Source organism: Gadus morhua, chromosome 17, assembly GCF_902167405.1.
Source record: "Gadus morhua chromosome 17, gadMor3.0, whole genome shotgun sequence".
NCBI lineage: Eukaryota > Metazoa > Chordata > Actinopteri > Gadiformes > Gadidae > Gadus > Gadus morhua.
This window is the reverse complement of record NC_044064.1, coordinates 1,709,006-1,735,580: the sequence shown is the minus strand read 5'-3', so window position 1 is coordinate 1,735,580 and position 26,575 is coordinate 1,709,006. Positions and strand designations below refer to the sequence as shown.

At 44.9% G+C, this 26,575-nt stretch overlaps 2 protein-coding genes and 1 non-coding gene across 5 annotated transcripts; 2 read left to right on the top strand and 1 right to left on the bottom strand.

Annotated features, from left to right (window-relative positions):
- Positions 1-622: 622 nt before the first annotated feature.
- On the top strand, positions 623-14,330 carry LOC115529272 (H-2 class I histocompatibility antigen, Q9 alpha chain). The gene is made up of 8 exons (XM_030337875.1): positions 623-796; positions 2,512-2,781; positions 8,262-8,540; positions 9,031-9,330; positions 12,654-12,758; positions 13,010-13,036; positions 13,485-13,552; positions 13,783-14,330. Exons 1-8 carry the CDS (start codon positions 742-744, stop codon positions 13,792-13,794), a joined length of 1,116 nt encoding a protein of 371 aa, XP_030193735.1. The 5' UTR covers positions 623-741; the 3' UTR covers positions 13,795-14,330.
- Positions 14,331-18,701: 4,371 nt separating this feature from the next.
- LOC115529268 (La ribonucleoprotein 7, transcriptional regulator) lies at positions 18,702-26,012 on the bottom strand. 3 transcript variants are annotated; one of them, XM_030337865.1, is made up of 13 exons: positions 25,866-26,012; positions 25,112-25,319; positions 24,616-24,716; positions 24,402-24,485; positions 23,662-23,826; positions 22,928-23,036; positions 22,255-22,815; positions 21,664-21,811; positions 21,400-21,500; positions 21,114-21,289; positions 20,664-20,823; positions 20,451-20,542; positions 18,702-19,517 (listed from the first exon to the last, which is right to left on the bottom strand). In XM_030337865.1, exons 2-13 carry the CDS (start codon positions 25,317-25,319, stop codon positions 19,440-19,442), a joined length of 1,983 nt encoding a protein of 660 aa, XP_030193725.1. In that variant the 5' UTR covers positions 25,866-26,012; the 3' UTR covers positions 18,702-19,439. The 3 variants fall into 3 exon arrangements, with proteins under 3 accessions (XP_030193725.1, XP_030193726.1, XP_030193727.1); XM_030337866.1 differs by having other exon boundaries at positions 25,112-25,337; positions 25,866-26,010; XM_030337867.1 differs by lacking the exon at positions 25,866-26,012 and having other exon boundaries at positions 22,255-22,567; positions 22,628-22,815; positions 25,112-25,337.
- A 269-nt stretch (positions 26,013-26,281) lies between these two features.
- On the top strand, positions 26,282-26,355 carry trnai-aau (transfer RNA isoleucine (anticodon AAU)). Its single transcript has one exon. It is a non-coding gene; the product is annotated as a tRNA-Ile (tRNA).
- The last annotated feature ends 220 nt before the right edge of the window (positions 26,356-26,575 follow it).

Genomic DNA, 26,575 nt, shown 5'->3' with positions numbered 1-26,575 from the left:
TGTCTGTGTGTGTGTGTGTGTGTGTGTGTGTGTGTGTGTGTGTGTGTGTGTGTGTGTGTGTGTGTGTGTGTGTGTGTGTGTGTGTGTGTGTGTGTGTGAGTGTGTGTGTGTGTGTGTGTGTGTGTGTGTGTGTGTGTGTGTAGTCCACCGCCCTGACCAGCGTTGCTGTGACTAGAGTTCATATTTCTAATGATCTTCCTCCACTAGCGTCCTGATATCAGATGTCTTATGCTGACGGACAAAATACACACACAAATACACACACACATACACGCACACACTCACACAACTATCATTCTACGCACGTACACTCGACACACATTTAGCTGAACTGTAAATATATAAACATCATATAGATGAGGATAGATGTAGTTAAACATTATGATGAACATAAGGTATGCCTAAACATTATATTTCTCTGGCCATTATTTATAAGTGAAGATGAACATGATATTGTAAGAATAATTATTTCAGGGTTACATGAAACTTGATCGCAGTTACAGTGCGCGTGCGTGCGTGCGCGTGTGCGTGTGTGTGTGTTTTTAAGTTAGTTTCACTTTAGGTTCTCCTGGTAACTAATAACGTCAAAGCCGTATTGAATTCCTATTGGTCCAGACCAGCCTCTCCCTCTCGCGCCATCTCTTGTTCGCAGGTTTCCTGGTCATTCCGTCTGATGCTGGAGTCGGATTCGCCTCTCTGTGGATAATCGCATCGTGCTATTCTTCTGATTACATCGATAATATGAAGGCGCTAATAGGGCTGCTGCTGTTGGTCTTTGGTCACGATGTGTCCTCAGGTAAGACTGATTAAAGTTTTAAATTTTCGAAATGATCTTTCCAAAGTTTCGTTTCTGGTTGCTGAAGAGACGACGCTTAGATTCCCTAATTTGGTTGAAAAGCATTTGATTATCCTCTCTAATAAATTCAATTAATCCACAGCATAATTCATCTTTTACCATGAATATTTAAACTAATATAAGAGCATTTATTTTGGGTTCAACTGTGAAAACGAAACCAGCGCACTGGATTGATGACGTCGTTCCTAAATGTAATATCTATTATCAGATCCAAACATTAAACTTCAGTTAGGAGGGAATCCAATGTGTACTTTTAGTCTACTAATGTGTACTTTAAGTGTACTCCTAAGTATTATATTACCACTCTTAACAATCTTATTATTAACTCGCTATATTAATTTAACTATACACACACACACACCCACCCACCCACCCACCCACCCACCCACCCACCCACCCACCCACCCACACACACACACACACACACACACACACACACACACACACACACACACACACACACACACACACACACACACACACACACACACACACACACACACACACACGACGCAACAATATAATTATTATCGTTGCTATCAATATATTATGAAATATAATAATTATTTTGTTATATTAATTATTATCATTCCAATGATAGCAATCTGAAGATAGATAAAATGCCGTCATTGAATACAGAAATTCACCAATATACTTATAATTATAAAAACATTGGAATAGTTATTTAAATAATCGTTTATTACTGTATAATGGATAGTATTAACCTGTCTGTCTCTCTGACTGTCCTGTACTGTATTAACCTGTCCTTCCGTCTAGAGTGATGTACTGTATTAACCCAGTGTTTCCCCCAGTACTGTGTTGTTAAGGCGGCCGCTTAACAACAATAGGGCCCCGCCTTGACTACCAATGTATATAAATATATATATATTTTTTATAAATATTTTTTAATTATTATGCATTAACAAAGTAGAAACCTCTCGTAGAGAAAGAAAACATACTTCAGTCAGGTGTAAAAAATAAAGATCAATAATGCATCAGTAATACTGAACAATGGTCGTGCCATAAAGCTTTTTGAATGGAATTGAAACGGAGACCCCCCCCCCCCCCCCGCGCTCCTTGACCACCTTGACTGAGACATTTACTGGGGGAAACACTGATTAACCTACCTAACTAGTGATGTACTGTATTAACCTGTCTGTCTGTCTCTGTCTGTCTGTCTACAGTGATGTACTGTATTAACCTGTCTGTCTGTCTGTCTGTCTACAGTGATGCACTGTACTAACCTGTCTGTTTGTCCGTCTACAGTGATGTACTGTATTCACCTGTCTGTCTGTCTGTCTGTCTACGTGATGTACTGTATTAACCTGTCTGTCTGTCTGTCTGTCTACAGTGATGTACTGTATTAACCTGTCTGTCTGTCTGTCTGTCTGTCTACAGTGATGTATTGTATTAACCTGTCTATCTCTCTGTCTGTCTACAGTGATGCACTGTACTAACCTGTCTGTTTGTCCGTCTACAGTGATGTACTGTATTAACCTGTCTGTCTGTCTGTCTGTCTACGTGATGTACTGTATTAACCTGTCTGTCTGTCTGTCTGTCTACAGTGATGTACTGTATTAACCTGTCTGTCTGTCTGTCTGTCTGTCTACAGTGATGTATTGTATTAACCTGTCTATCTCTCTGTCTGTCTGCAGTGATTCACTCTCAGCAGTTTTTCTACACGGCGTCGTCTGGACTCTCAACCTTCCCAGAGTTTGTGAGTGTTCAGATGGTGGATGAGGTTCAGATTGAGTACTATGACAGCAACACCCAGAGAAGCATACCCAAACAGGACTGGGCGGAGCAGGCCAACAGAGACACAGACCCAGACTACCTGGAGAGGGACACTGAAAACAGAAAGGGTCTCCAGCAGGCCTTCAAAGCCAACATGGGGGTTCTGAAGCAGCGCTTTAACCAGACAGGAGGTACGTTTATATCTAATGTCTGACCTCTCACATGGAGATAGACATCATTTAACCCCAGAATAAAGTTTAACCATACCCCTTAACACACACACACACACACACACACACACACACACACACACACACACACACACACACACACACACACACACACACACACACACACACCCACATCCCCCCACCCCCACACCCACCCACACACCCCCACACAGACACCCACACCCACATCCCCCCACCTCCACCCACACACAGACACCCACACACCCCCACACACCGACACCCACCCCCACCCCCACACACACACACACCCACCCACACCGCCACACACCCACACACAGACACCCACACACCCCCACACACACCCACACCCCCACACCCACCCCCACCCCCACACACACACACACACACACACACACACACACACACACACCCACACACACCCACACCCCCACACCCACCCCCACCCCCACACACACACACACACACACACACACACACACACACACCCACACACTCGTATTCATGTAGGTTCTAAGCCAGGGGTCACCAACACCGTGAATGAAATGACTTAGTTCAAGTGAATTCCCCCCAAAGTATTTCATTAACATGCCGCAAATGTCCTTGAATGTATTTTAATGGTCGCCATAACATAAATTCAGAAATGTTAATGCAATACTTTGGGGAGAATTCACTTGAACTAAGTCATTTCATTTTACATAATATAGGATACCCACCTCCGTTCAGTAGGACGCCCTCTTCACTTCTCCAGAAAGAAACGTACCCGCGCTGAGAATGCTGCGATCTTTATAGCTCCATGGCTGGCACGCGATGGGTCCCAGTCAGGGACGGCTGGTATAAATGGGCTAACAGGGCTAAGCCCTCTTACAGTGAAAATAAAAAAAATATTATTAAAAACTTAGAACATATTGTTTTAAATGTTGGTAGAACCTAAAGGAGCAACAGCACCAAAAAGTGACAGAAAAACCCAGGATATATATATCTTCGTTTTTTTCCTGTGAATGGGCTAAATGTATTCAGCCCAAGCGCAGTAGCGTAAGCTTCCATTGACGTTTGATTGACAGGTGCCCTGACACGCCCTCTTCATATGCTTCCCATTTGGGCTAAATTAGTTTAGCCCAAAGGCTGACCTAGCACAGTAGGTAGCTACAGTACAGTGACCTTCGACTAATCACAGCACAGTCAGTAGCGCAAGTGCAGTATGGCGGGCGTTAGCATGAAAATGAATGAAGTGGATTATTTACTTTCTAATCGGTTTTGTTTAATGTCTTTGGAGGAAAAATTGGAAGTGAAAAGATTGGGGACACATCAACCAAACGATGTACAGAATTAATGTCAGGAGTGCGGTCAGAATATGGCCGGTAATAGTGCATTTGTAAGCGGGTCAACTACGTTTCGTATCGAAACATTTAAAAAGCTGTCTAAATAACCCAACATGACGTGACAAGTGTGTAGAGAAAGTGGCCCCTCTCCAAGCTGCATTTCAGCGACAGGCAGTAACAATAAGGTTCTCTAAGGAATCGGAAATGATCTCATTTAATGTTGCATACAACATTGCCAAAGAGGAGTTGCCATTCTCAATTTAAATCCGAAATTATTCTCATGAAGAGAAATGGATTAAAGATCAACCCGACATATAGCAATGAGATGGCATGTGCACAATTCATTGCAGTAGGCCATGGGCGACGCGACACCTTAAAGCAAAAGACAGCTGCGTATGGCGTCACATTAGTGCCATAATTCACTAATGTGATAAAAGATGCATTCGGGCGTATTACATTATTCCACACGCGTAGATATTAACTGCGAGGGCGCAAATGATCTCTGCGCGCGCAAAACAGCCTCTCGCGCGCGCAAATTACCTCAGCGCGTGCAAAACAGCCTCTCGCGCGCGCAAATTACCTCAGCGCGCGCAAAACCTCTCGCGAAAGATGTTTTTACGCTCTCGCTCGAATTTAATTTTGGCACTATGGGGGAGGGAACCAAGGCAGGGCGATACGTGAAACGGCCAAACGTGATTGGCCGTTTCTGAAGCGCGATATTTGATTGACAGCCCTCCTCACATTCAATTCTGAATTGTACAGTAAATGGCTGAACGTATTGTAACTCCAGATTCTATGAGTATAGGCGCAGCCTTTGAAGTGTCGGCCTCATTGTCCTTTAAATAGCTGAAGAAAAGCTGTTTATTGGGAGCAGAACGTCCGCCGGCGCCCGACTATATCTGCGAAATGCGGACGTCGTTGAGGCACGCCGCACGCGGACGTTATTGGGGCCCACGCTGTTGGTGGGGGGATTACAAATTTTCAGTGCTACGGCTCACGCCTAGGGATGACCCAATATCGATAGCCTTAAAAGGCTGCCCCTATACTCATAGAATCTAGAGTTACAATAAGTAACTATCGTTTCAGCCATTAACTGTACAATTCAGAATTGAATGAGAGGAGAGCTGAGGAGGGCTGTCAATCAAATATCGCGCTTCAGAAACAGCCAATCATAGGAAAGCCCGCCCTGCCTTGGTTCCCTCCCCCATAGTGCCAAAATTAAATTCGAGCGAGAGCGTAAAAACATCTTTCGCGAGAGGTTTTGCGCGCGCTGAGGTAATTTGCGCGAGCGAGGCTGTTTTGCGCGCGCAGAGATCATTTGCGCGCTCGCAGTTAATATCTACGCGTGTGGAATAATGTAATACGCCCAAATGCATCTTTTATCACATTAGTGAATTATGGCACTAATGTGACGCCATAGCTGCGGACGTCGGAAACGCCACATAGGCCTACATGTCCTTCATGATTGACGGCGACACAGACGTCTCTACCAAAGAGTGTGATCGTCTACAGCCGCATTTTGCGCAAAGGGAGACCGGTCAACATTTTAATTGTGTAATACTTTAAGCAAAAGAAAAGTTTTATTTTGCTTAATGGTTTATTCGAAATGTTCAATTTCAGCTCAGTGAAGCACTTTAAACACCTTATTTTTCTTCTATTTATAATTGTGCTTCAAATAAAGACATGCCTTTCTCTACACCTTAATCTTGTTTAAAAATCATTCACATTATATGAAAGTTATGAACAGAGATATAAAGGTGACCTCATGGCGTCTGGAGCCCTGTGAAGTATTGATAAATGTAATGCATTCTTTAGCCCACCCACCCAAAATCACCACCAGCCGTCACTGTAATTTGAGAAATGCATCCCTGCCGGCGATTTTCATTGGATTAGGAAATTATGGGCGGGACTATTTTGTCCCGCTCACGGACGCTCTGTCATCTATGGATACGAATACTTTTGCTACACATTTACCACCTAGGGGTGTTGCAAAACAACCTGCAAAAAACCCCACAGCTGAGACTTGCAGGAGCAGATTCGAGCAGTTGTAAAATGGTTTTGTGCTCGCTCATTAAAATGCTGAATTAACATAGCGTTCACAGATGTGCAACTTCTGATGCATTTGTTCAAATTTGGGTTTACGAATGCACACCTTTTGGGCATGGTCTCAGATTATGAAACACGGGTGTGCGAATGTGTTTTGCACCAACTGCGCTGCAATAATTGTAGCAAAAGGATTTGTGCACCTGTAACACAGATTAGCGTACTCGTAGACCCTATTTTGTGTTTACAATGGTATTAAACAAATATATTTTTTTTTTACGACTACAAATGTACTGTTACACATTTGTGACTTTAGAGTACACATGCAAAATAAATATATACGACTTCAAATTTACTGTGACTTTAGTGTACGCATTCAAATTCTGCAGTTACAGGTGCTAAAGACTTTTGCTACAATAATACCTTCATAGACATCTTTCTTTATTCTGTGTGGAAATAGTAACATAGTTACGCCATTAAATGCTTTTATGGAAACATTTTTAGCGAGAAATGTGCATTTTACTTTCATAATGTTCGCTCGGTGAATGTGAAGGATGTTTGGTTTGATAGTTATGACGAAGAGGGAACGCTCCGTTCACTTGCATGGACAGAGTCTCTGGTTACTAAGCAACCTCAACGTCTTGGCGGACTATATATCTGCTGATCAACACTACGAATGCTGGAAACACACCAGACACACCATGTGAAGTTATTTAACCCGATTATTGTTATTTATATCCGAGCATATCAGTTTTTATCATGGGTGTCTTTACGGGGACAGTTGCTGTTGGCATCTTACATTCAAAGGCCAACTGTGAATAATGTACTTAAGGTAATCATCCTTAAATTGTATTGATGAATAGCTGACAGATGTAAGTTTATTTTATTCAAATATCATCCCTTAAATTCAAATGGTTGCTAAGCAAAAGAGCCATTATAGCAAAAAGTGTTGCAACTGTCCCAGGTCTCCTCTATTCAATCAATCATTATGTATGACTGGCATAGATAGTTTCATAATTACTCACGGCAACTGAGCGGAAAAAAACATTCCACCCTGTGCTGTTTTTAACTGACTCCAAGTGACCTGCTGCAGGTCCTGGCTCCTCTACGGACGCAATCGGACATGGTCGGAAATGGCATCGACCGTTTCACGAAGCATTCGGAATTCAAGATCGGACGCAATCGGACATGGTCGGAAATGGCATCGACCGTTTCAAATGGCAACGACCGTTTACGAGACGGAAAGTCGCGTCGCCGGCCCTCCGCTGCGTGTCGGGGCCGGACAACGCCCCTTAACAGTGGTATAATGAGCACATACCACAGCCCGGCGTGATCTATTGCTTAAATATATAGACACATACTTAAACATACAAGCACGCACACGGCACACACAAGCTTCTCATCTGTATTCAAATGAATGACCAGGGCACAGTAGCCTGTCTTCAGTCCTCCTGATTCAGCGGGGTCCCTGTCCCTGCCCTCAGCTCCTCTGAACAGCGATGCTCCTTTCAGTGCAGCAGTTTCCTGGTGCCGTACGTTTTCCTCCAGATCAGTAACGCGTCTTCCTACAGTTCAGCAGACATGTCTTTAACCCTGGAGGTGATTGGGACTGTCTGGTGATCCGTTAAAGATAACCTCTGAGCTGCTGAGGGAAGCCTCCTCTATATATCCACGGGTAAGGGTGTAGGGTGGTGTAGGGGGGTGTAGGGTGGTGTAGGGGGTGTAGGGTGGTGTAGGGGGTGTAGGGTGGAGTAGGGGGTGTAGGGGGGTGTAGGGTGGTGTAGGGGCTGTAGGGGGTATAGGGTGGTGTAGGGTGGTGTAGGGGCTGTAGGGTGGTGTAGGGGCTGTAGGGCGGTGTAGGGTGGTGTAGGGGCTGTAGGGTGGTGTAGTTTGAGACTCATTAATTAGTCCAGTATCATTTTAAACTAATTATTATCCTGTTAACCATTCTACATTATCCAGGTGTGTGGTGACTCCATCACATAAAGACGTGTGTTCTGAAGAGGCTCCTACTTGTAGTTCTTTAGAGTTTCTGCAGAGCTTCACCCCGACAGTTAATCAATTTCTCTCTCTCTCTCTCTTCTCTCTCTCTCTCAGGTGCCCACATTATTCAGTGGATGAATGGTTGTGAGTGGGATGATGAGGATGGTACTACTGAGGGTTATGACCAGTTTGGTTATGATGGAGAGGACTTCATATCGTTGGACCTGAAGACCATGACCTGGGTCGCTCCAGTGCATCAGGCTCTCACCACCAAACACAAATGGGAAGGGTTAAGAGGTCGGAATCAATACTTGAAGAACTACTACGCCAAGGAGTGTGTTGATTGGCTGAAGAAGTACCTGGCCTACGGGAAGAGCACTCTGCAGAGAACAGGTAGAGTCACATGACCTGGTGGGCGTTGACGGACTCATGTCCTTGAGTCCCTGTTCTCTCTCTCCCTCCCTCCTCCCCTCTCCCAACCCCTCTATCCCTCTCCCTCTCCCCCCCTCCCATCCCCTCTCCCTCTCCGTCAGCATAAGACATCTGATATATAATAAACAAACGAGACTAATATGACAAGAACACGTGCTTTACATTATAAAATTCTCTCTCTCTCTCTCTCTACTCTCTCGCTCTACCCCCTCTCTCTCTCTCTCTCTCCCCCCCTCTCCCTCCAGAGCGTCCACGGGTGTCTCTGCTCCAGAGGAGCCCCTCCTCCCCAGTGGTGTGCCATGCTACTACAAGAACACGTGCTTTACATTATAAAATTCTCTCTCTCTCTCTCTCTACTCTCTCGCTCTACCCCCTCTCTCTCTCTCTCTCTCTCTCTCTCTCTCCCCCCCCCCCCCCCTCTCTCTCTCTCTCTCCCCCCCTCTCCCTCCAGAGCGTCCACGGGTGTCTCTGCTCCAGAGGAGCCCCTCCTCCCCAGTGGTGTGCCATGCTACAGGCTTCTACCCTAACAGGGTGGTGGTGTTCTGGAGGAGAGACGGCCAGGAGCTCCATGAGCAGGTAGACCCCGGGGAGGTCCTCCCCAACCACGACGGGACCTTCCAGGTCAGCGTGGACCTGGACCTCACGGCCGTCCCGCAGGAGGACTGGGGGAGGTACGAGTGTGTGGTCCAGCTGAAAGGCATCGAGGACATCCCCACCCCCCTGGACCCCGCCCTCATCAGGACCAACCGGGGTAAGACTGGTGTTGGAGGGGATGGAGGTTGGGAACACTTGTCTCACCCCCTCCACCTGACCTCATCCCAACCTCTGCCAGGGGCCTCTACCCAGGCGCGTCGGTAGACCGGGGCATTCGAGGCTATAGCCCCGGGTCTTTTGGGAATAGCCCCGGATCGCTGTGCCGTCAAAAATAAAATAAAAAAACATAATAATGATGAAAATAGCCCCGTAGAGTTTACTTCTTTGTGGTTGCATTACCAGATGCAACATTGTAGCGAGTGAAAACCGAAAACGTGTCCATATATGGGCAGATTTAGAATAATTTGTTGCAAAACCTTGTAAATTCAACATAGGTATTCTTTCTTCTCTATGCACAGCGCAGCTTGTCGATATTGCTGTTTCATGCTGCCAGCCTTTTAGTGAGATCAGAGAGTGTTGAGAAGGGCAGTAATACAATATCTTTGGTAAGATGGATATAAGAAGAGAGACCCGCAGTGAATTCAACCCGGTCCACTTGACATCAGGTAGGTGCATGACAGTGGTACCATAAAACTTCAACAGCCCGGGCTTTTATTTGTTTCAATCACTGAACTTTCGGACAAAACTCTTGTTCAGCAAAGATGGGAAATACAATCAAATGTATTATTGAAACCAGTATGAATATTACCGTACATGTTGACCAGGCAATCGAATAACGCCTGCACGCATGCTAACACACACACACACACACACACACACACACACACACACACACACACACACACACACACACACACACACACACACACACACACACACACACACACACACACACACACACACACACACACACACACACACACACGAGAATTCCCGGTGGGCCATTAACGTTCCGGGGCCGCCGGGCTGATTACTGCGGGATATCAATATTGCGTTTATAAAAGTTCCTTGCAGCGCCGTCCACGACCTCTCACTCACTCAACAAACGCAACACTCACAAACTGTCAACGGAGGCATAAAAGTTAGGATATTTGACTATTCCTAGAGTGCCTGGGTCTACCTGGACGCTGCTGAAGCTACTGGGTAAACACACAGCACTCCGGATTAGCTCAGTGCAGCAGAACACGGTGGATTGTGGGTAAATGAGTTCACGGTCAAAGGTTTGCTGTGTTATGCTGTTATCCATTTGATGGTAGGCTTGTACGAACGACCAGCTTCAGCGAGAACGTGACGTATTTCCCTTGCCCCAGCCTTCCAGTTTGCTATTTGTGTTTAAGAAGAAAACTATTTTGGAAAAAAGAAATAATCCAGTGTATAATGGTTGCCAGCCTTTACAGAAACATTAACATTGCAAGCCTTTTACATTGCAATAATATTTTGCCATTTTCGCCAATTTTTATTTCAACAAGTGCTGTCGTGTTTCTGTCGAGCCACGAGGGGTAGTAGTGGGCTAGTCATCATTAGCAACATAGCCTCTTTGGCAAACCAGCTTGAAAACACAACTTTACATTGAATTTCACGCAAAGCAAGACCATACATTGGTGACCGGATTAAAGCAGCAATGAAATCAGGTGTGTAAGAGGATTTAAAATCGACATTACAACCCCCAACGTGGTACAAATGCAAAGAAAATACAGCTCAATCCCCATTGACTATGGGCGCAGCCATCTTGTTTGCTAGTTGTACAGATCTGCTCGCTCTACTTTAAAAGCGACGAGATACTACGACCGAAAGGGGGCGTGCCTCAGTGAAATGCCGCAAGAAAGCTGGGAGATTTGCGACTTTACCACTTCGTACATCCAAATGGATAGCAGCATTAGTATTGATTGTAGCATCACGTGACCATAGCCATGTGCAGTTCAAGGATTTGTATGGTGGCCGTTGAATTGTGTCACTTCACCCGCCACTGTGTCGGGTAATACTTTCCAGTAAGGTCCGATCAAATTTGCATATTTAATACATTCGTTATACGGCGCTGCGCAGTTCCACAACCATTACTGTCAACATCCAGCCCCCTTCTTCTTCTACGCCTCTTTTGCTGAACTGCGACTGTCCGTCATCCGGGATAATAGGGCTCTCAAGTCTCACGCATTCGGCGTTTGACACACGCAATTCAACCCATGCACACGCTCACACGCCACACTTCTCACGCATGGAAATGACCAGGATAGCGCTCACCAATTTGGGCAGCTATTTAAGTGCTACAGGTAGGAATCAAATGGGTTTCCCGTACATAGGGTAACCAGACGTCCTCTTTTGCCCGGACATGCCCTCTTTTTGAGACACTTTTAAAAAATGTGTGGCGGAATTTAAAAATCGTCCGGGATTTTATTAAAGCCTCGTACATGTTCACATTGAATTTGCATTGCGTTTCTCTGGGTCGTTCACAAACTAGTTAGGCTACGCCCTCCCCTACTCAGTTCCGTTCGCTTTGCATTGGTGGAAGTGAGTAGGGGGCGTGGTTAAGTAGAGCCTTCAGATTGGACGGTTTGACTTACGCAGTTACGGTCGTGTATTTTTTTTTTTTACCATTATTGTATTGTAGGGACAAACATTAACAAATTTCTCCCACAGGGGATGGATAGCGTTCTATCTATTCAACAGAAAGAAACACTTGGTCATACTTTACATACTTTACCAAAGCATTGGCCAACTGAATGCCACAGATCTATTTCCAGCATTGGACTGAATGCCACATAAATAAATAAATATATGTTTTTGCACGCTTGCAACGTTTAAAAGTTCAGGGTATAAAGTTCAAGTATATGCCTCTACTTGTATAGCTTAAGCCAATAGCCTTTTGAGGCAGTGTTTTTTCTGAATATTAGTGTTAAGGGCCAATAATGCTTACTATCATACGTTAGTTACCATGTCTGTGGACACATTTGTATTCAGGCACTAATTAGATTGACTTATGATGGTGTAGCTATGCATGTTGTTTTATTGTTAATATGTCAATTCGTTTTTTATTGAAAATACTTGGTATATATGCATTATCCCCAAACTTGTCATCGTAACACCTTTGACATTAACATGACAGATACCTGTGTATTGTTTATCATATGCGGTAAAAGTGTAACATTTTCAACTCAGTTCCTTGGTAGCACCTACTTACAGTAAGAATCACTTCTGAAGGAAAAAATGATGTGTATGAAAAACACTTTTCTTATCTATTGTTACTATTATATTGTTTAAAATGTACGCATACATTAAAAAAATTTATAGCGCATAAAAAGTGGCTGGTAAAAAAGATGAGTGGCTGGTAGATTTTTAAATCTACCTGCCACAGTGGCTGGTGGGCAAAAAAGTTAATTCCATCTCTGTTACACACCTGATTTTATTTTCTTGATTTTCTTTCAGAGGGCAGTCACATCCTTGCTTTCATCCTCACTGGAGTTGCTGTTGTTGTTGCTGTTGTTGTTGCTGCTGTTGTTGCTGGAGTCTTTCTGTACCAGAAGAGGAACGGTGAGTGAATCAAACTCTCCAGGAGGACAGACACCTGATCTCCACCTGCTCCTACTTCCTGTCCCCTTCCTGGACTCTGATTGGTTGTCTTCACACACTGGTGGTCTGGTTGTATAAACCTCCACCTCTGAATGATGAACCTCCTCCAATGTCGTGTCCATAGAGATGTTGTGGCATTAAGAATATGAAAGTCTAATAACATGAGGATATTCACCACGGTTACAACACTAATCATTTCTCTTGATCCTTAGATTCAGACAAGGGTCACAAACCAGTTGGTGATTAAAATGTGTTTTTACTGCAGTTCTGCTCTTATGATTAACGCCACTACCAACATAGAGATCTTGGTGACTTGTCTAGCTCACTGGAGTATACAGCTCTATAGATCTAGATACATCTAGCTCACTGGACCATACAGCTCTATAGATCTAGATACATCTAGCTCACTGGACTATACAGCTCTATAGATCTAGATACATCTAGCTCACTGGACTATACAGCTCTATAGATCTAGATACATCTAGCTCACTGGACTACACCGCTCTATAGATCTAGAAACATCTAGCTCACTGGACTATACAGCTCTATAGATCTAGATACATCTTGCTCACTTGACTACACCGCTCTATAGATCTAGATACATCTAGCTCACTGGACTATACAGCTCTATAGAGCTAGGTACATCTAGGTCAGTCATTCACCTCCTCCCATTCTGCTACTTCCCAGGTTCTGACACCAGCTCTGAGAACACTGAGGGGCAGAATCCGTCTCCTGAGGCCCAACCTCTGACCACAGTCAGTATTTCATCAATTTACAATACTTATTCTGAGTAATATATTTACAGTTATATTTATTAGCAGCCTACTTCTTCACAGCGATAGTAATACTAATATATGAACAGTACTTCATGACAGTAATAGATTAACATTCATATTTTAACGGTACAGTAATATGTTAACAGTACATCATCACAGTGATAGTGTGGTTAATGTTTAATCCTGACTTGTGCTTCCTTGGTGTTTAGGTTCAAAGTTAAACCATGAAGAGGCTTCTCACGTTCAGCTTCCTAAACCAGGATGGAGTGCATCGCTGTTCATTTATAATCCTTACAATCAGGCTTGGGACTTCATCTAACTGCAGAGTCTGCATTTGCTATATTACAATATTCATACTTGACTCTATTTTGATAACAATCATCAATCTGTAAGAAGTTTAAATCAATTACATCTCTATTTGTGATAGATTTGATTAACTCTGCTGCTTCACGTTAAAACCTTTTAATTATGTTATATTGTTTAGTAATATTTAAGTTTCAAATAATGTTCAAAGATTCTGAATCAAGATTTTGGACAGTGAGATTTTGTCAAGTTTCAATACAATAATCGATTAATTTAATGTGTTTCATTAAAATATATTATTTGAGCCTTCTGGTAGCTTGAGAACTGCATTGTTATAGGCTACCACAATCGTGCTAGGCCGTTTTAGCCTTAAATCTCTGTTGTATTTTCTGTGTTCTTTGGGGAATTGGATAGTATACTTGGGTTATTCTGTCAATAAAATACATAAAAATTGTTTTAGCCTATATATATATTTAATATACTTATCGTTAGGACAAATATGAACTAATTGATTTTAAAATAATATGAAGTTGAATTAAAAAATAATTATGCTGAATTATTATCTAAAGTTAGAACAATATGAGAAGCGATGTGTTACATATACGTTCACAAAAACATTGAATGGCAATTATGATTTTAGGTTATTTAGATAGGTATTTAGCCTTTTATTTATTCAGTATTTGATAATATCCTATGATATTCAATATGAACACAATTAGGCCTATACTAAATGGAGATAGCTTCAACATCATGAAAACAGAGATATAATCTTTCTGCAGATCAAATAATAGAATTTACAAATCCTTATTCAGTTACCCGCCCAGCTATCGTGTAGGACCAAGATGGCTGCCGAGTGATTTAAGGTGCGTTCACGGTCCTGGTGATAACACGACGGCTCGCCACTGATGACGCTCACGCTGACACGTGTTCCCGACAGCGACCGTTCACGTGCACTGCGTTGGGAACCTAAAAGATCTCAACAGCAGGTTTTTTTTTTCAGATACAAAAAAAGTCTGAACTAATCAGAACTTAGTAGGATCAGTTTCAAGTTCGAAGGTCTTTATTTCCTTGTAGCCTACCAGCTACTATCCTTTTGCTTTTCTTTATGAGAAGCACATTGTATTGCCACTGTATGAAAGGCTACACATGCCCTTAGATGGTTTACCAGTGCTCGATGCCAACAGATGGTTACGACGTCAATCAATAGTAAAGTATGTGATATGATGGTTCATTAGGCTATTTTATATTAAGTAAAACGTTCATGTTCCGCCATGGTCATATGCGTCACTAGTAAACCATATGTCACCAACTGGGCAACTGTTGTCAAAATCTGGCCCCAGTTGCCGAACAGAAGTAGAATCATAAGAGGGTCTTGAAGTGTCGTTCACGAGAACTTTCCGATGTCGCGAAAATGTTTTCCCCATAATTCCCAGCGATGTTAATGCAACAAAAGGCCCAGGACTGATCTGACTGGTTTGGAGACAGTCTGCCTGGGCGACCTGATTGGCTGCCTGGGTCACATGGTGTGCCGAGTGTTGGCTGTGGAAAGCCCCGGTTGGCTTCCCACCAGAGACCAGGAGCACCACAACACCAACTGTACAAACTGCCACCACACGGCCTCCATCTTGTCTCCTGACGTCAAAAGAAACGCAGAATGGCGGCTTTGCTTTTTCAGCATGTTACAAAAAAAAAAAATATATATATTTAAAAAAATAATATATATATTTGATTTCACTATGGCAGCGCCGTCTGCTCAGTGTGTGGTGACTGCAGGCCCAGCCTCTCTGTAAAGTGGTGGTAGCGTGGCGATGTTAAGAGCTTTGGTTATTTTGGATTTGCTCAATCAATGTGTTGAGTGACATGAGTGTTGGTCTAGACCTGTAGGTAGGCCTATTGTTTTAATATGTGGGGTAACGAGAAAGATGCAGTATTGTAAACATGTTGATTTTTACAATTGAGATTAGCTCCTGTTTCCATGTATGGCAAATTACACAGCTCCATTTTCTCCTGAATGTGCGTGCGTGTGTGCGTGCAGGCGGGATTCCTTTTTGATGACGTCATACATTTATTCATTGAATAAAGGAACCAAACCAAAAACAAAAACTCCCAACACAAAGTCCTCTTCAGAGCAAGGAAAGACAGTATTCTAAAGGTTTCGCCACCACAAAGCTCAGTAAACAAACATGATATTTAAATTCCAACTATACATACAACCACAACTTTGTTTACAGTAAACTCAAATAAGTAACATACAATATGATCAATTGAAGATCATAACAAATTAATTAATTTAATTATTCTTTAGTTAATGAAATTAAGCTTATCCTTTAATGTGCATGGCATTGGCCATGCGCAGGGAGGGAAGTAGTGAGAAATAAAATGAAAGTGTGGATACTGTTATCAGACTTTTGACTCAATTGAATTGTGTAGATGCACTACCACTAGCACTAATGAGTTATCACATGCAAGCTAACAGAAGGACTCATCTAACCCCGCATGAAAGGCTTACAGGTCGACCCATGCCTTCACCTACATTTCAGGGCCCCATAAGGGACTTCCATTAGAGCAATTAGAAACAGAATTAAGAAACTGCTATCCATGAGTTTATATTCCAACAAGAGAAACACAAAGTTCCAGAGCCAGAGGAGCCAGATGCAGACACGCCCGGAGCCACTAACTACCCAGGACCAGACCCGGCCACGCCAGGAGCAACAGCCACACGATGCAATCAAATAGCGGCAGGGTTTGAATCAGTTCTGTTCCGAAGGTCCACCATTAACAGAAATGTTGATTGGATCAATGATATATACAATAATCAAAAACGGTTTGTCAATTTTACCACGGACGCAGTAAAAGGACTATCAGAACAATTAGATGAGCCTTGGACATGTTATTGGCAGAGCAAGGAGGTGTGTGTGGATGATAGGGACGACCTGTGGTACTTTTATCCCCAACAACACAGCTTCAGATGGGTTGGTGGCCAGGGCGCTGGCAGGGTTACAGTCCCTCAGATTAGAGATGGCAGAGAACTCCGGCATTAATGACCCTTTCACCGGACGATGGGGAACCTGTTTGCGGTGAGCACTCCAGGAGCACCAAGTGCCATCCAAGCTTACATGGAGATCAAGTGTGAACCCGTGAACACAGACGAGGATCCACCAGAGGGGCCCGAGCTGATCCGGCTGTACGGTTGGGAACATGTTCCTAACTTCTGGTACGGGTGAGTTGACGATTGGACGCCAGGAGGAGGCTCACATGTGGTCGTGCTAGTAACCTCTACAAGTGAGCAGCGCCCTTGACAAGAAAGGGAAAAACATTGGACTCATAAACTACAGGACCTGATGACAGCAAACCGGAGCAACGACTACAACAATGTCCAAAACCCCAAACATACATACAGCGCACCAATACAAGAAGATCACCTGAATCATTCAAAATCTATGCATATCTGAAAGGATTTTTTTAATCAAAAATGTATTCTTATGTCACTTATTTTTGTGGTGTTTCCTTTCAATGCATGCTGAAAGTGTAACACTTTGCATCACACATAGTTAGAATTATTTGATGTGTTTTCTATGATTGAACTGATATGTTTGCCTTTTTGAATCTATGATTGATGACATAATTATTTTTTGACCACTGACTTAGTGATGATTGTGACATGGTGATTGTATGTCTACTGCTTTGTTGTTGAGTGAGGCTTGCAGCCCACTGTGTATTCCATGTGACTATACTTTTACATATTTTATACTTTTATATGGCTTGTAGAATGGTCATCTGTGATGACCAAGGAGGGAATTGTGACATACATTCACATACTAACAGGCCACATACGTCCTTGGAACCTAGAGAGGCGTCCGACTCATGCAAGGAGCTATTCATTCATGCATCAATTCTGGAGATACCAGCAGGCCAGGTGGCGCTCGAGGCCACGAAAAAAGTGTAATTCCCGCACATAGCCACAAGAGGTCAGCACCAAGCCGCAAACCAAGTTGCAATGCCCACACATAGCCACAAGGGACCAACACCAAGTATTACAGTAAAGTCACAACCCATAGCCCAAGGGACCAGAAAGCTCCAGGCAGGGCATCCACGGATGCCCTGCTAAGCCTCCAGGCGTGCCGATACAATTCCCCTCCTGTAGCTTCATAGATTTCATACCGAACCTTCACCAATTAAAGTGAGTTACAAGCGATCCTGACTACTGACCTTTTCCCCAAAGAACAGAGCGGTACTCACCACAGGTCCTCAGCCGCCGTAGGCCAACCGCTCCGTGTCCCGCCGCACCGGCGCCTCGTCTCCAGGCGACCCGCCCGTGCCTTAAGTCCAGACTTTCCATTCCTGCTCTCCACTCAGTCTCAAACTCTGAGCCCCCCTCGCCCACTCAGCTGCTGATACTTAGCAGTGATGAGCCCCTCAACACCGCCCCCTCTGGGTGATGTCAGTACTGACCCTAACCCTAAGCACCCTGAAGCTAACCCTGTTCCTAGTAGCACATGTTGATACCCTTACAGTTATAATATCACATATTTGGAGACTAATTCCTCACAAATAAACGGTCCAAAGTGTCCAGTGTGAGGAACGCAAGAGAGGGGTCCCCCCCCAGAGACAGTTAGGGGGCTTTCCCGAACGCACCCGAGGTGGTCCGGAGTGGGATGGGGGGTCCAATAGGCAGCCTATTGCGTTTAAAAATATCCAACGAATGTATTCCCTCCACGGTGAATGCTGATACCAGTTCACCAGGAGGGGATTCACCCGTTGACTTCTACGTGCACTCAAACTTCTCCGGTGGACATATGAGAAAAATAAAACTCAGAAAGTCATGCGTTCTTGGATCAACTCACGTCCATTTAATGACGTACAAAGACAAGTTATAGGCGTAAGTGTGCATCTTACGTCGGATGAAACTAGTGTTTGATTTTGGGTGCAATAATGTCACTCGACTTCAGGCTCAGGGAACGTCTCTCCACTGATGCAACAAATAATAAATCAGCTTAGCAGTTCACTGCAGCTGTTGAACTTTGACCCCGTGTTAACGCCTCTTCACGCAACGTGGTGGAAAGGTCACCGTTTGAGAAAATAAAATGACGTTTCAACTGCATTGTATTGCGGTAGGAAGAGTTTGTGTTAAAGACCACAATGCTGAACATTGTGATGTGTTATTTAAATTATTAACACCAAACTATTCAAATATTGTATTTAAGCTGACATTAAGAATTATTCTTAAAATGCAGTCACAATTTGCACTAACTGTTCAAATAAGCTTAAAGAACGTATTTAAAAACACTTAATAAACCAGTCACTGCCAAAATAATACATCTGATGTTTGATGTTTATAGCTATAAAAAAAAAAATCACTTTTCAACAACCATGAATTTGGTGCTCTCTCAACAAAGGCAGCCTTGTACCTTATATATACACAACATGTACGACCCTGAAAACATGAGTCACAAAAAGTTCACATTAATATATCAAATTGTGTTTTTAAATGAGCTTTGGCTTTCCGCCGATTACCAAAATAAAACTTGTTAAAAACAAAGTGGATGAAACACGACACACTGCGTCAGACATCCTGGAAGTGGATGTGCTTGTTGGCCTCCTTGGCTCGGGCCATGATGATCTTCTCCGCCTTCGAGATGAGCTGCGTGAGAGAATATCAGGAAGTGACATGTTAGACGCCGGTGTGGAAAAAAGGCAAACATTTGTGTTGAACTATGAAACGATGTTACAAGAACATGCCTAACATGTCGAGTATTTAAAAGCACAGGTATTGATATAAGATACCGTGAACAGGTAAAGGGGTGACATTCACCCACCAGGGTTGAGTGAGATTAGCCATTACAAGCCGTTTGAAAAATCGTCCCTTTTCCTGTGTTTTAGGCCCCGTCCAACCGGAAACGATTTCTTTGTGAAAACGCATACGTCTTTTGTGTTTGGGCCGGATCAGGAGTTCCGTCTAATTTGTTGTGCTTGATTTGGTTTGTATCATTTTTGTAGCTTTAAATACAGACCCTTGGTAAATTTAATTACTAACATGTACATTAAAAAGTATTTTCTGCTCAGTCGAAAAGGTTTAGGTCCAGGTCTTTCATTGGTGGAGAACCAGAGCCACATAGTGGCCTTGAATATGTACTACTGCGTTTCTACAGCTAGATGCGTTTCGCAATGAGACCGTTTGTACGGAGCTATTCCTGAAACGCATGAAAAGAAAACGGAGGCAAAAGGTAGTTTTGGCCATTGGGGGCGGGGCCTTAGTGACATCACGAGTGGACGTGTCCACCTAGATGTATGCTGGATAACGGCTTGTAATGGCTGATCACACTCCTACACGGTGGCATATCACCCCTTTAAGGAAATAATCTAGAATGTCTCAGGTACCACGATGCCAGCCTTGATTTGTTTCATTGAACAGATCACATGACTGAAATCTTCTCGCACAAAGACAATCCCATTGCCCAACGTATAATTAACCCGCACACACATGACGAAGGATAGAGATAGTGTTAAGGAGATATCACCTGCATGCATTTCCAACCAGACATATATTATTCTCTCCAGAATTGTAAGAACCCACCTTTTCTGTGCCTCGTTTCTTTTCCCTCGGACGGTTCAACTTCACTTGGCGGTCCACCAAAATCTTCTGCCAATACCTTTGCTCATGATCACCTAAAGAAATAATAAAAAAGAGCCAGTCATCAATGACAACACTCCACCAAAACAAACATGCGAGCGATGAGTCTTTGGAGGAACCGATAGATCTTCGTATCTCTGAGGAAGCGGTTCTCACCGGAGAGCAGATCCAGCGTCCAGCCGTGTTCCTTGGCGACGGCCGAGCGGTCGTTAACGACGGCCTGGGCTTCCTCGGGGGTCTTGAAGCGGATGTGTCCTTCACTGTCTCCCTCCAGTATGTCCACGTAGGCCACCGTAGATATTTTAGAGAGGGCGTCCTGTAGAAATAAGAAAAGACAGACACTGGGATGGAATCACTGTGCAGCTAATGCAGTTCATTAAAAAAAGGAAATATATATATATATATATATATATATATATATATATATATATATGAAAATGATAAGTCATTACATTGAACATTGTTCCTCATTGTACGCCCCGTTGAAAGCCTTACAGACTGGTTATAATATTACATATTTGGAGGCTATGGAGACTTGGGAGACTTCCTTGCTAATAGACAGTCAAAAGTGTCAAGTGTAAGCTCAGCAAAATAAATAAACTCTACCTTGATGATCTTTCTGCCTGGTAGCGGTTTGGCATCGGTAATCTTCAGGATGACTCCACTGGTGAACTGGGGTCCAGTGATCTCCTTCTCCATCTTCTCAATCTCCATCTCCAATGGAATCACTTTCTTCTCTGATGGACCCAGCTTCTTCTCCGCTGAAGCCACTTTCTTTCCAGCTAGATGAGGAAATGCATTCATTTATTTTCAGTCGTTATCCAACAATCAGTCAAGACCCCTACTTTGAGATGCTTTAGATGGAGGCAGTCTCTTTTGGGGGGAAACTCACGTTGCTCCTGGTGGTCGATCTTAGTGATGCACTTCTTCAGCGAGGCCATGCTCCGCTTCTGCAAGGCCAGGTACTCCTGCTTCAGACCCAGCCAGTCCTTCCTTCACGCGGCGAACCACGAACAAACAGACAAACAACAACAAACCGATGACAAGGGGTTGAGGCGACACACGGCCCCCACTGGATTCATCCGAGCATCGATCGTTCACCACGAGGACCTTCCCGCCGCTACGTCCTAAAGAGATCTCTCCCCGGAGCGCTTACTTGGAGAGGACGCGAAGCGGGATGACCTCGTCGCCCATCTTCTCTTTCTTCTTCTTCCGCTTCCTCTTGGCTTTCAGCGGCGAGCCGTCGCCCTTCCCCCCCCCCTCCCCCTCCGCCTTGACCTCCGCCCCGCCCTCAGCGGGCTCCGCTGCGAGAGGACACACAAGACGTTTGCTCCAATAACACCGTGATGTTGATGCACGATGCATCCACCGGACATGTGTCAGATCAGCCACACAGAGCAGGTCTTGGATTGTTATAAAAAGTAGGTGTTTCAAGGCTTGATATCAGTGATCTCTTCTCAACAGGGGCGGTGCGGGGAAAAGACACATTATGTCGGCTCATCACAAGATTAACCACACACACACACACACACACACACACACACACACACACACACACACACACACACACACACACACACACACACACACACACACACACACACACACACACACACACACACACACACACACCTGTTATCTGTTAATTGCACTATCCTCTTTACTGCTGTAACACTGCATAATTCCCCACTGTGGGACTACTAAAGGATTATCTTAAAGTATCTTATCCCTCTCACAGCCCGCCCACCTTTCACGTCCATCTGGCTGTCCCCCGCCCTCTCCTCCTGCTGCTGCTCCTCGCCGGTCCTCCTCAGCTTGGCCGGCTTCTCCTCCTCAACCTCCGCTTCCTGCTCCCCTGCTCCCGCCTGGGACCGCCGCCTCTTCTTGTCGGACTGTTCCGGAGCGCTCCCCTTCCGGGCGCGGTCTTCCGGAGCGCTCTCCTTCCGGGCGGGGTCTTCCGGAGCGCTCTCCTTCCGGGCGCGGTCTTCCGGAGCACTCTCCTTCCGGGCGGGGTCTTCCGGAGCGCTCTCCTTCCGGGCGGGGTCTTCCGGAGCGCTCTCCTTCCGGGCGCGGTCTTCCGGAGCACTCTCCTTCCGGGCGGGGTCTTCCGGAGCGCTCTCCTTCCGGGCGCGGTCTTCCGGCGCCTCGCCTTCCGACCGCTTCCTCTTCCCCTTGGGGGGCTGCGGCTCCATCTCCTCCTCCTTCAGCTTCTCCTTCAGCTCCCCGGGTTCCTCCACCCGTGCGGCCGCCACCTCCTTCTCCTTCTTTTTCTTCTTCTTCTTCTGCTTCTTCTTCTCCTCTTCCTCCCCTGCAAGAGACGCCCACAAAGCAGAAAGGGAGAAGGGGTGAGTTGGATCGCAGCGGGTCGGTTTGCGGGTCATTGGGGGCCGTGGGGGTCCGGGTGGGGGGGGGGGGGGTACCTGGGAGGGGCCGCGGGTCGTCCGCCTGGATGACGACGCCCTTTTTGTTTCTGATCTTGGGGAACATGCCCGTCTTTCTGGGGGCGTCCTCGGGGGGGTTGTTCAGGAGCTGCGTCAGATGGAAAAACACACCACGTGATCGGACTCGGGAGACAAGGCCCAGTGAGGTCACAGTCCTACAATTCTTCATTTAGCCAGCGATCTTAGAGGTTCTTTCCCTGCATTACCTGATTTAAATTCATTTATTCTACGCTTTATTAGACCACATATTCAAGCTAATATCAGAACCTCATTGGACCTGAATAGCTTATTGTACACAAAGAGTGCTCAACACAACACCAGATATCTGGGCGGGGCAGTAGCTCAGGAGGTAGAGCGGGTCGGTGGTTCGATCCCCGGCTCCTCCTAGCCGAGTGTGGAGGTGTCCCTGAGCGAGACGCCTCACCCTGACTGCTCCCGACGAGCTGGCTGTCGCCCTGCATGGCTGACTCCGCCGTCGTTGTGTGAATGTGTGCGTGAACGGTGAATGTGAGGCAATGTTGTAAAGCACTTTGAGTGGCCAATAGGTTAGAAAAGAAATAAATAAATGCAGGCCATTTACATTTACCTCAAGGCCCATTCAGGTTACCGTCCTACAGTCTCAGCCCCAGAGTTTCCCTGGCCGTGATCACAGCCACAGTCTTTACGTAACAGCCTTTCCTATTTCTCCCTTGTTGAGACCCCGGTGGTTCTACCTCGATGGCTTTCTGCGCCTCCTCCTCTTTGTCAAACTCCACGAAGGCAAAGCCCTTGGGGTCCTTGGTGGTCTGGTACCGCGGGATGCTGATGTACACCACCTTTCCGCATTTGGCGAACACCTTCTCGACCCAGTCGTGAGTCACGCTCTTCGGCAGAAGTTCCTGGAAGAAAAAAGAAAAAAGGAAACATAGGTTTCAATATGTTTCGTGTATAGAATTGTCGCATCACGTGTCCCTCTATTGAATACAGACATTGTTTAATCATGGTTCCTACAGCTTAATGAAAGTTACAGACTTTTTTAATGCCATCTGAAAGGAAATTTAAGACCAACGACACAATCAACACTAGTGGAAAATGTATTTGAACATATTTCCACTATCAGTAGGCTTTCTGGACGGAAACAAAAATGACCTCTTGCGCACCTGAACGACGTGCACCTGCTCCGAGAGTCACGGCCGCAAAACAAACGTTTTGTTGGTTCCGCTCTCGTGATTGCGCAACATTACTGCTATTAATTTATATATAAAATAAATGTTACCTATTCCTTTTTAGATTTCAGACTAATTGCAATCTTAAAATCCTACTTACCATGTGTAAACAAACATGCTAAGTATTGTGTTGTACAATGCCATGGGATTGCAGTGACAACGACACGTTAAGCATAAGTAAGCATGCTTCTTAATACAGTGTGTGCTGGCAGGTGAGATTGTTATGTGCAGAATACAAACGCCTCTACCACATAGACGGTGCAGCCGTCCACGTTCTTGTCCGTGTCCCTGATGGGCTGTTGGCGTCTTAATTTATTCCCCTCTAGGTTGACCTAAAAAAGAACAACAAGTGAAACAGAAAAGCATGGCTGAATAAACATGTTGGGTCACACGTGGTGGATGTCGCGTTATCCATCGATTCCCAACAATCATTCCCCTACTTTCTGCGTCTGCTTTAAGTACCTCGACGATGGTGGAGTTCTTCAGCGCCCGGGCGATGAGCTTGGTGTCCATCGTCAGCTTTTTCATTCGGTTGAACGTCGTCAACACAGAAATATCCACATCTGACGAACACGACACATTTAGTACTTATTGCACGACACTCAGCATAAGTAGTAGAAGCAGAACTTAGAACTTAGTTGAAATTATCCTAGCTATCTTTGTTGTATACGGAGAATGGGTTAACCTAGTGATGTTAGTGATCGGCACATGTTTCTATGAAAGAACCTACTACTTACTGTACCGACAGCAATATATTGATATATATCGCTCGTGGCCGAGATTAATTTGGCAGTCTCTTGGTATAAGAAAGACTTACGCCAGCCATTTCAAATCATTTCATCTACAGAAACGCATCCTCAAATATGTGTCGCTTACAAGACAGGACTCTCAAGCCAATCAACCTCAGGCTGAGAACCCCTGTACCCCTGAGAGGTGTTCGCCTCCGACAAGGACTCACATCCGTCCGCCGAGTCAGTGATGAGCTGCTTGATGAAGCGGTCCTTGCCCAGATTGACGTCCCCGAACCAGAACTCAACCTGCTTCTTGATGTCGGCCAGCAGCTGTTTGACCCGAGGCCTCTTCTTCTTCTCACTCTCCTTGGTCTTTCCCTCGGGGTCGGCGTGCTTCGCCTGCCCGGGGGCTGGCCTCCGTTCCGTGTCAATCATCTGGGGGTGGATGTGGGGCTACAGTGATGACAGTGACATTTCGTCTCGTTCTGGCTACAGAATCACTCATATCAAGGCGGTCCGTCAGTGGGTCCATTCGGCTGGTCCAAGAGGATTGCTCTGACATTTACTTGCACAGCACATTGTATTGGAGACTGATCTAGCTCTTAAAGATTAATTACTGGGTTGAGGTTGGACCACTTAACAAAATTCACTTGCACACTGAACCTTGGATTGGATTTATGTTGTTTTTTTGGTGTTATTTCATTGATTGTAATAGTTGCAGCAACTAGTTATGAACTGAGGAAATTACAACGACATGATGCGACCAGAACATTCAAAAATCCCAAACATACAATTCTAACTGCTTGCAAACGCAAAATTGTTGCATTAAAAAATATATACATATATATTGATGAATTTGAGCGTTAAGTCGGCGTTGTGTGAGAGTCAAACGCAACATTTAAACACACAACACAAATCACGTCGGGTCAACAGTGCACAGCAAAAACGCCGTCTTTCTAATTCTGCCCGATCAGCACTTACCGATAAACAGTGAGTATCGATCCTCTAGAAGACGAACGAGTTCATGCCGATCAGAAGACGCCAAAACACAACAACATGGACCGCCTACCAGAGCGGCAGTGCAGCGGCGCGCATTATATATCTCATGGCGGGAGAACCGCCCCTGTGGCCAATGTTGCCAGATTGGGCGGGAAATCTGGCCCAATCTGGCAACTGTCTGTGGCGGTGCCGCCCCGGCGCACATGAGCGACGTCATACTGAGCGGTCCCGCCTCCTGTGACGGTAGAGGGTTTGGACGGTTCCAACTCTTTAAATGTGCCTAATTACAAAAGTACAAACAGGACAGCGGACAAAAGTTAATAAATAAAGTTAATACTAATGTAAATTATAAAAAACACAACGAATTGCTTTTAAAGAGTGGGTGGGACGCCACATCTGGCCGGTTAGCTCAGTTGGTTAGAGCGTGGTGCTAATAACGCCAAGGTCGCGGGTTCGATACCCGTACTGGCCAATAGTCATTTTGACAGGAAAACCGCAGCTTGTGAATCGGAGTTGTGCACAAAGTGAATGCTCTAGGGGTAGAATGTACATCTCATCCACGAAGCAATGACATGCTGTATCTTGCATCACCAGTAGATGGAGACAGACATGCTGATCTGAGCCAAGGCCAGGGCTTATTATGGTCCCACCTTCAACGCAATGCAACGCAAGGGTGTTACCGACCCGTTGGT

Bases quoted from the DNA above. Each gene is read 5' to 3' on its own strand.
- LOC115529272 (XM_030337875.1), top strand. From the start codon at position 742: ATGAAGGCGCTAATAGGGCTGCTGCTGTTGGTCTTTGGTCACGATGTG. The intron at 9,331-12,653 runs GTAAGACTGGTG...ATTTTCTTTCAG, and splicing joins CCTCATCAGGACCAACCGGG to AGGGCAGTCACATCCTTGCT. The intron at 12,759-13,009 runs GTGAGTGAATCA...CTTGATCCTTAG, and splicing joins TCTGTACCAGAAGAGGAACG to ATTCAGACAAGGGTCACAAA.
- LOC115529268 (XM_030337865.1), bottom strand. From the start codon at position 25,319: ATGATTGACACGGAACGGAGGCCAGCCCCCGGGCAGGCGAAGCACGCC. The intron at 22,816-22,927 runs GTACCCCCCCCC...CGTCTCTTGCAG, and splicing joins CGACCCGCGGCCCCTCCCAG to GGGAGGAAGAGGAGAAGAAG. The intron at 20,543-20,663 runs GTGAGAACCGCT...TTATTTCTTTAG, and splicing joins GACGCTGGATCTGCTCTCCG to GTGATCATGAGCAAAGGTAT.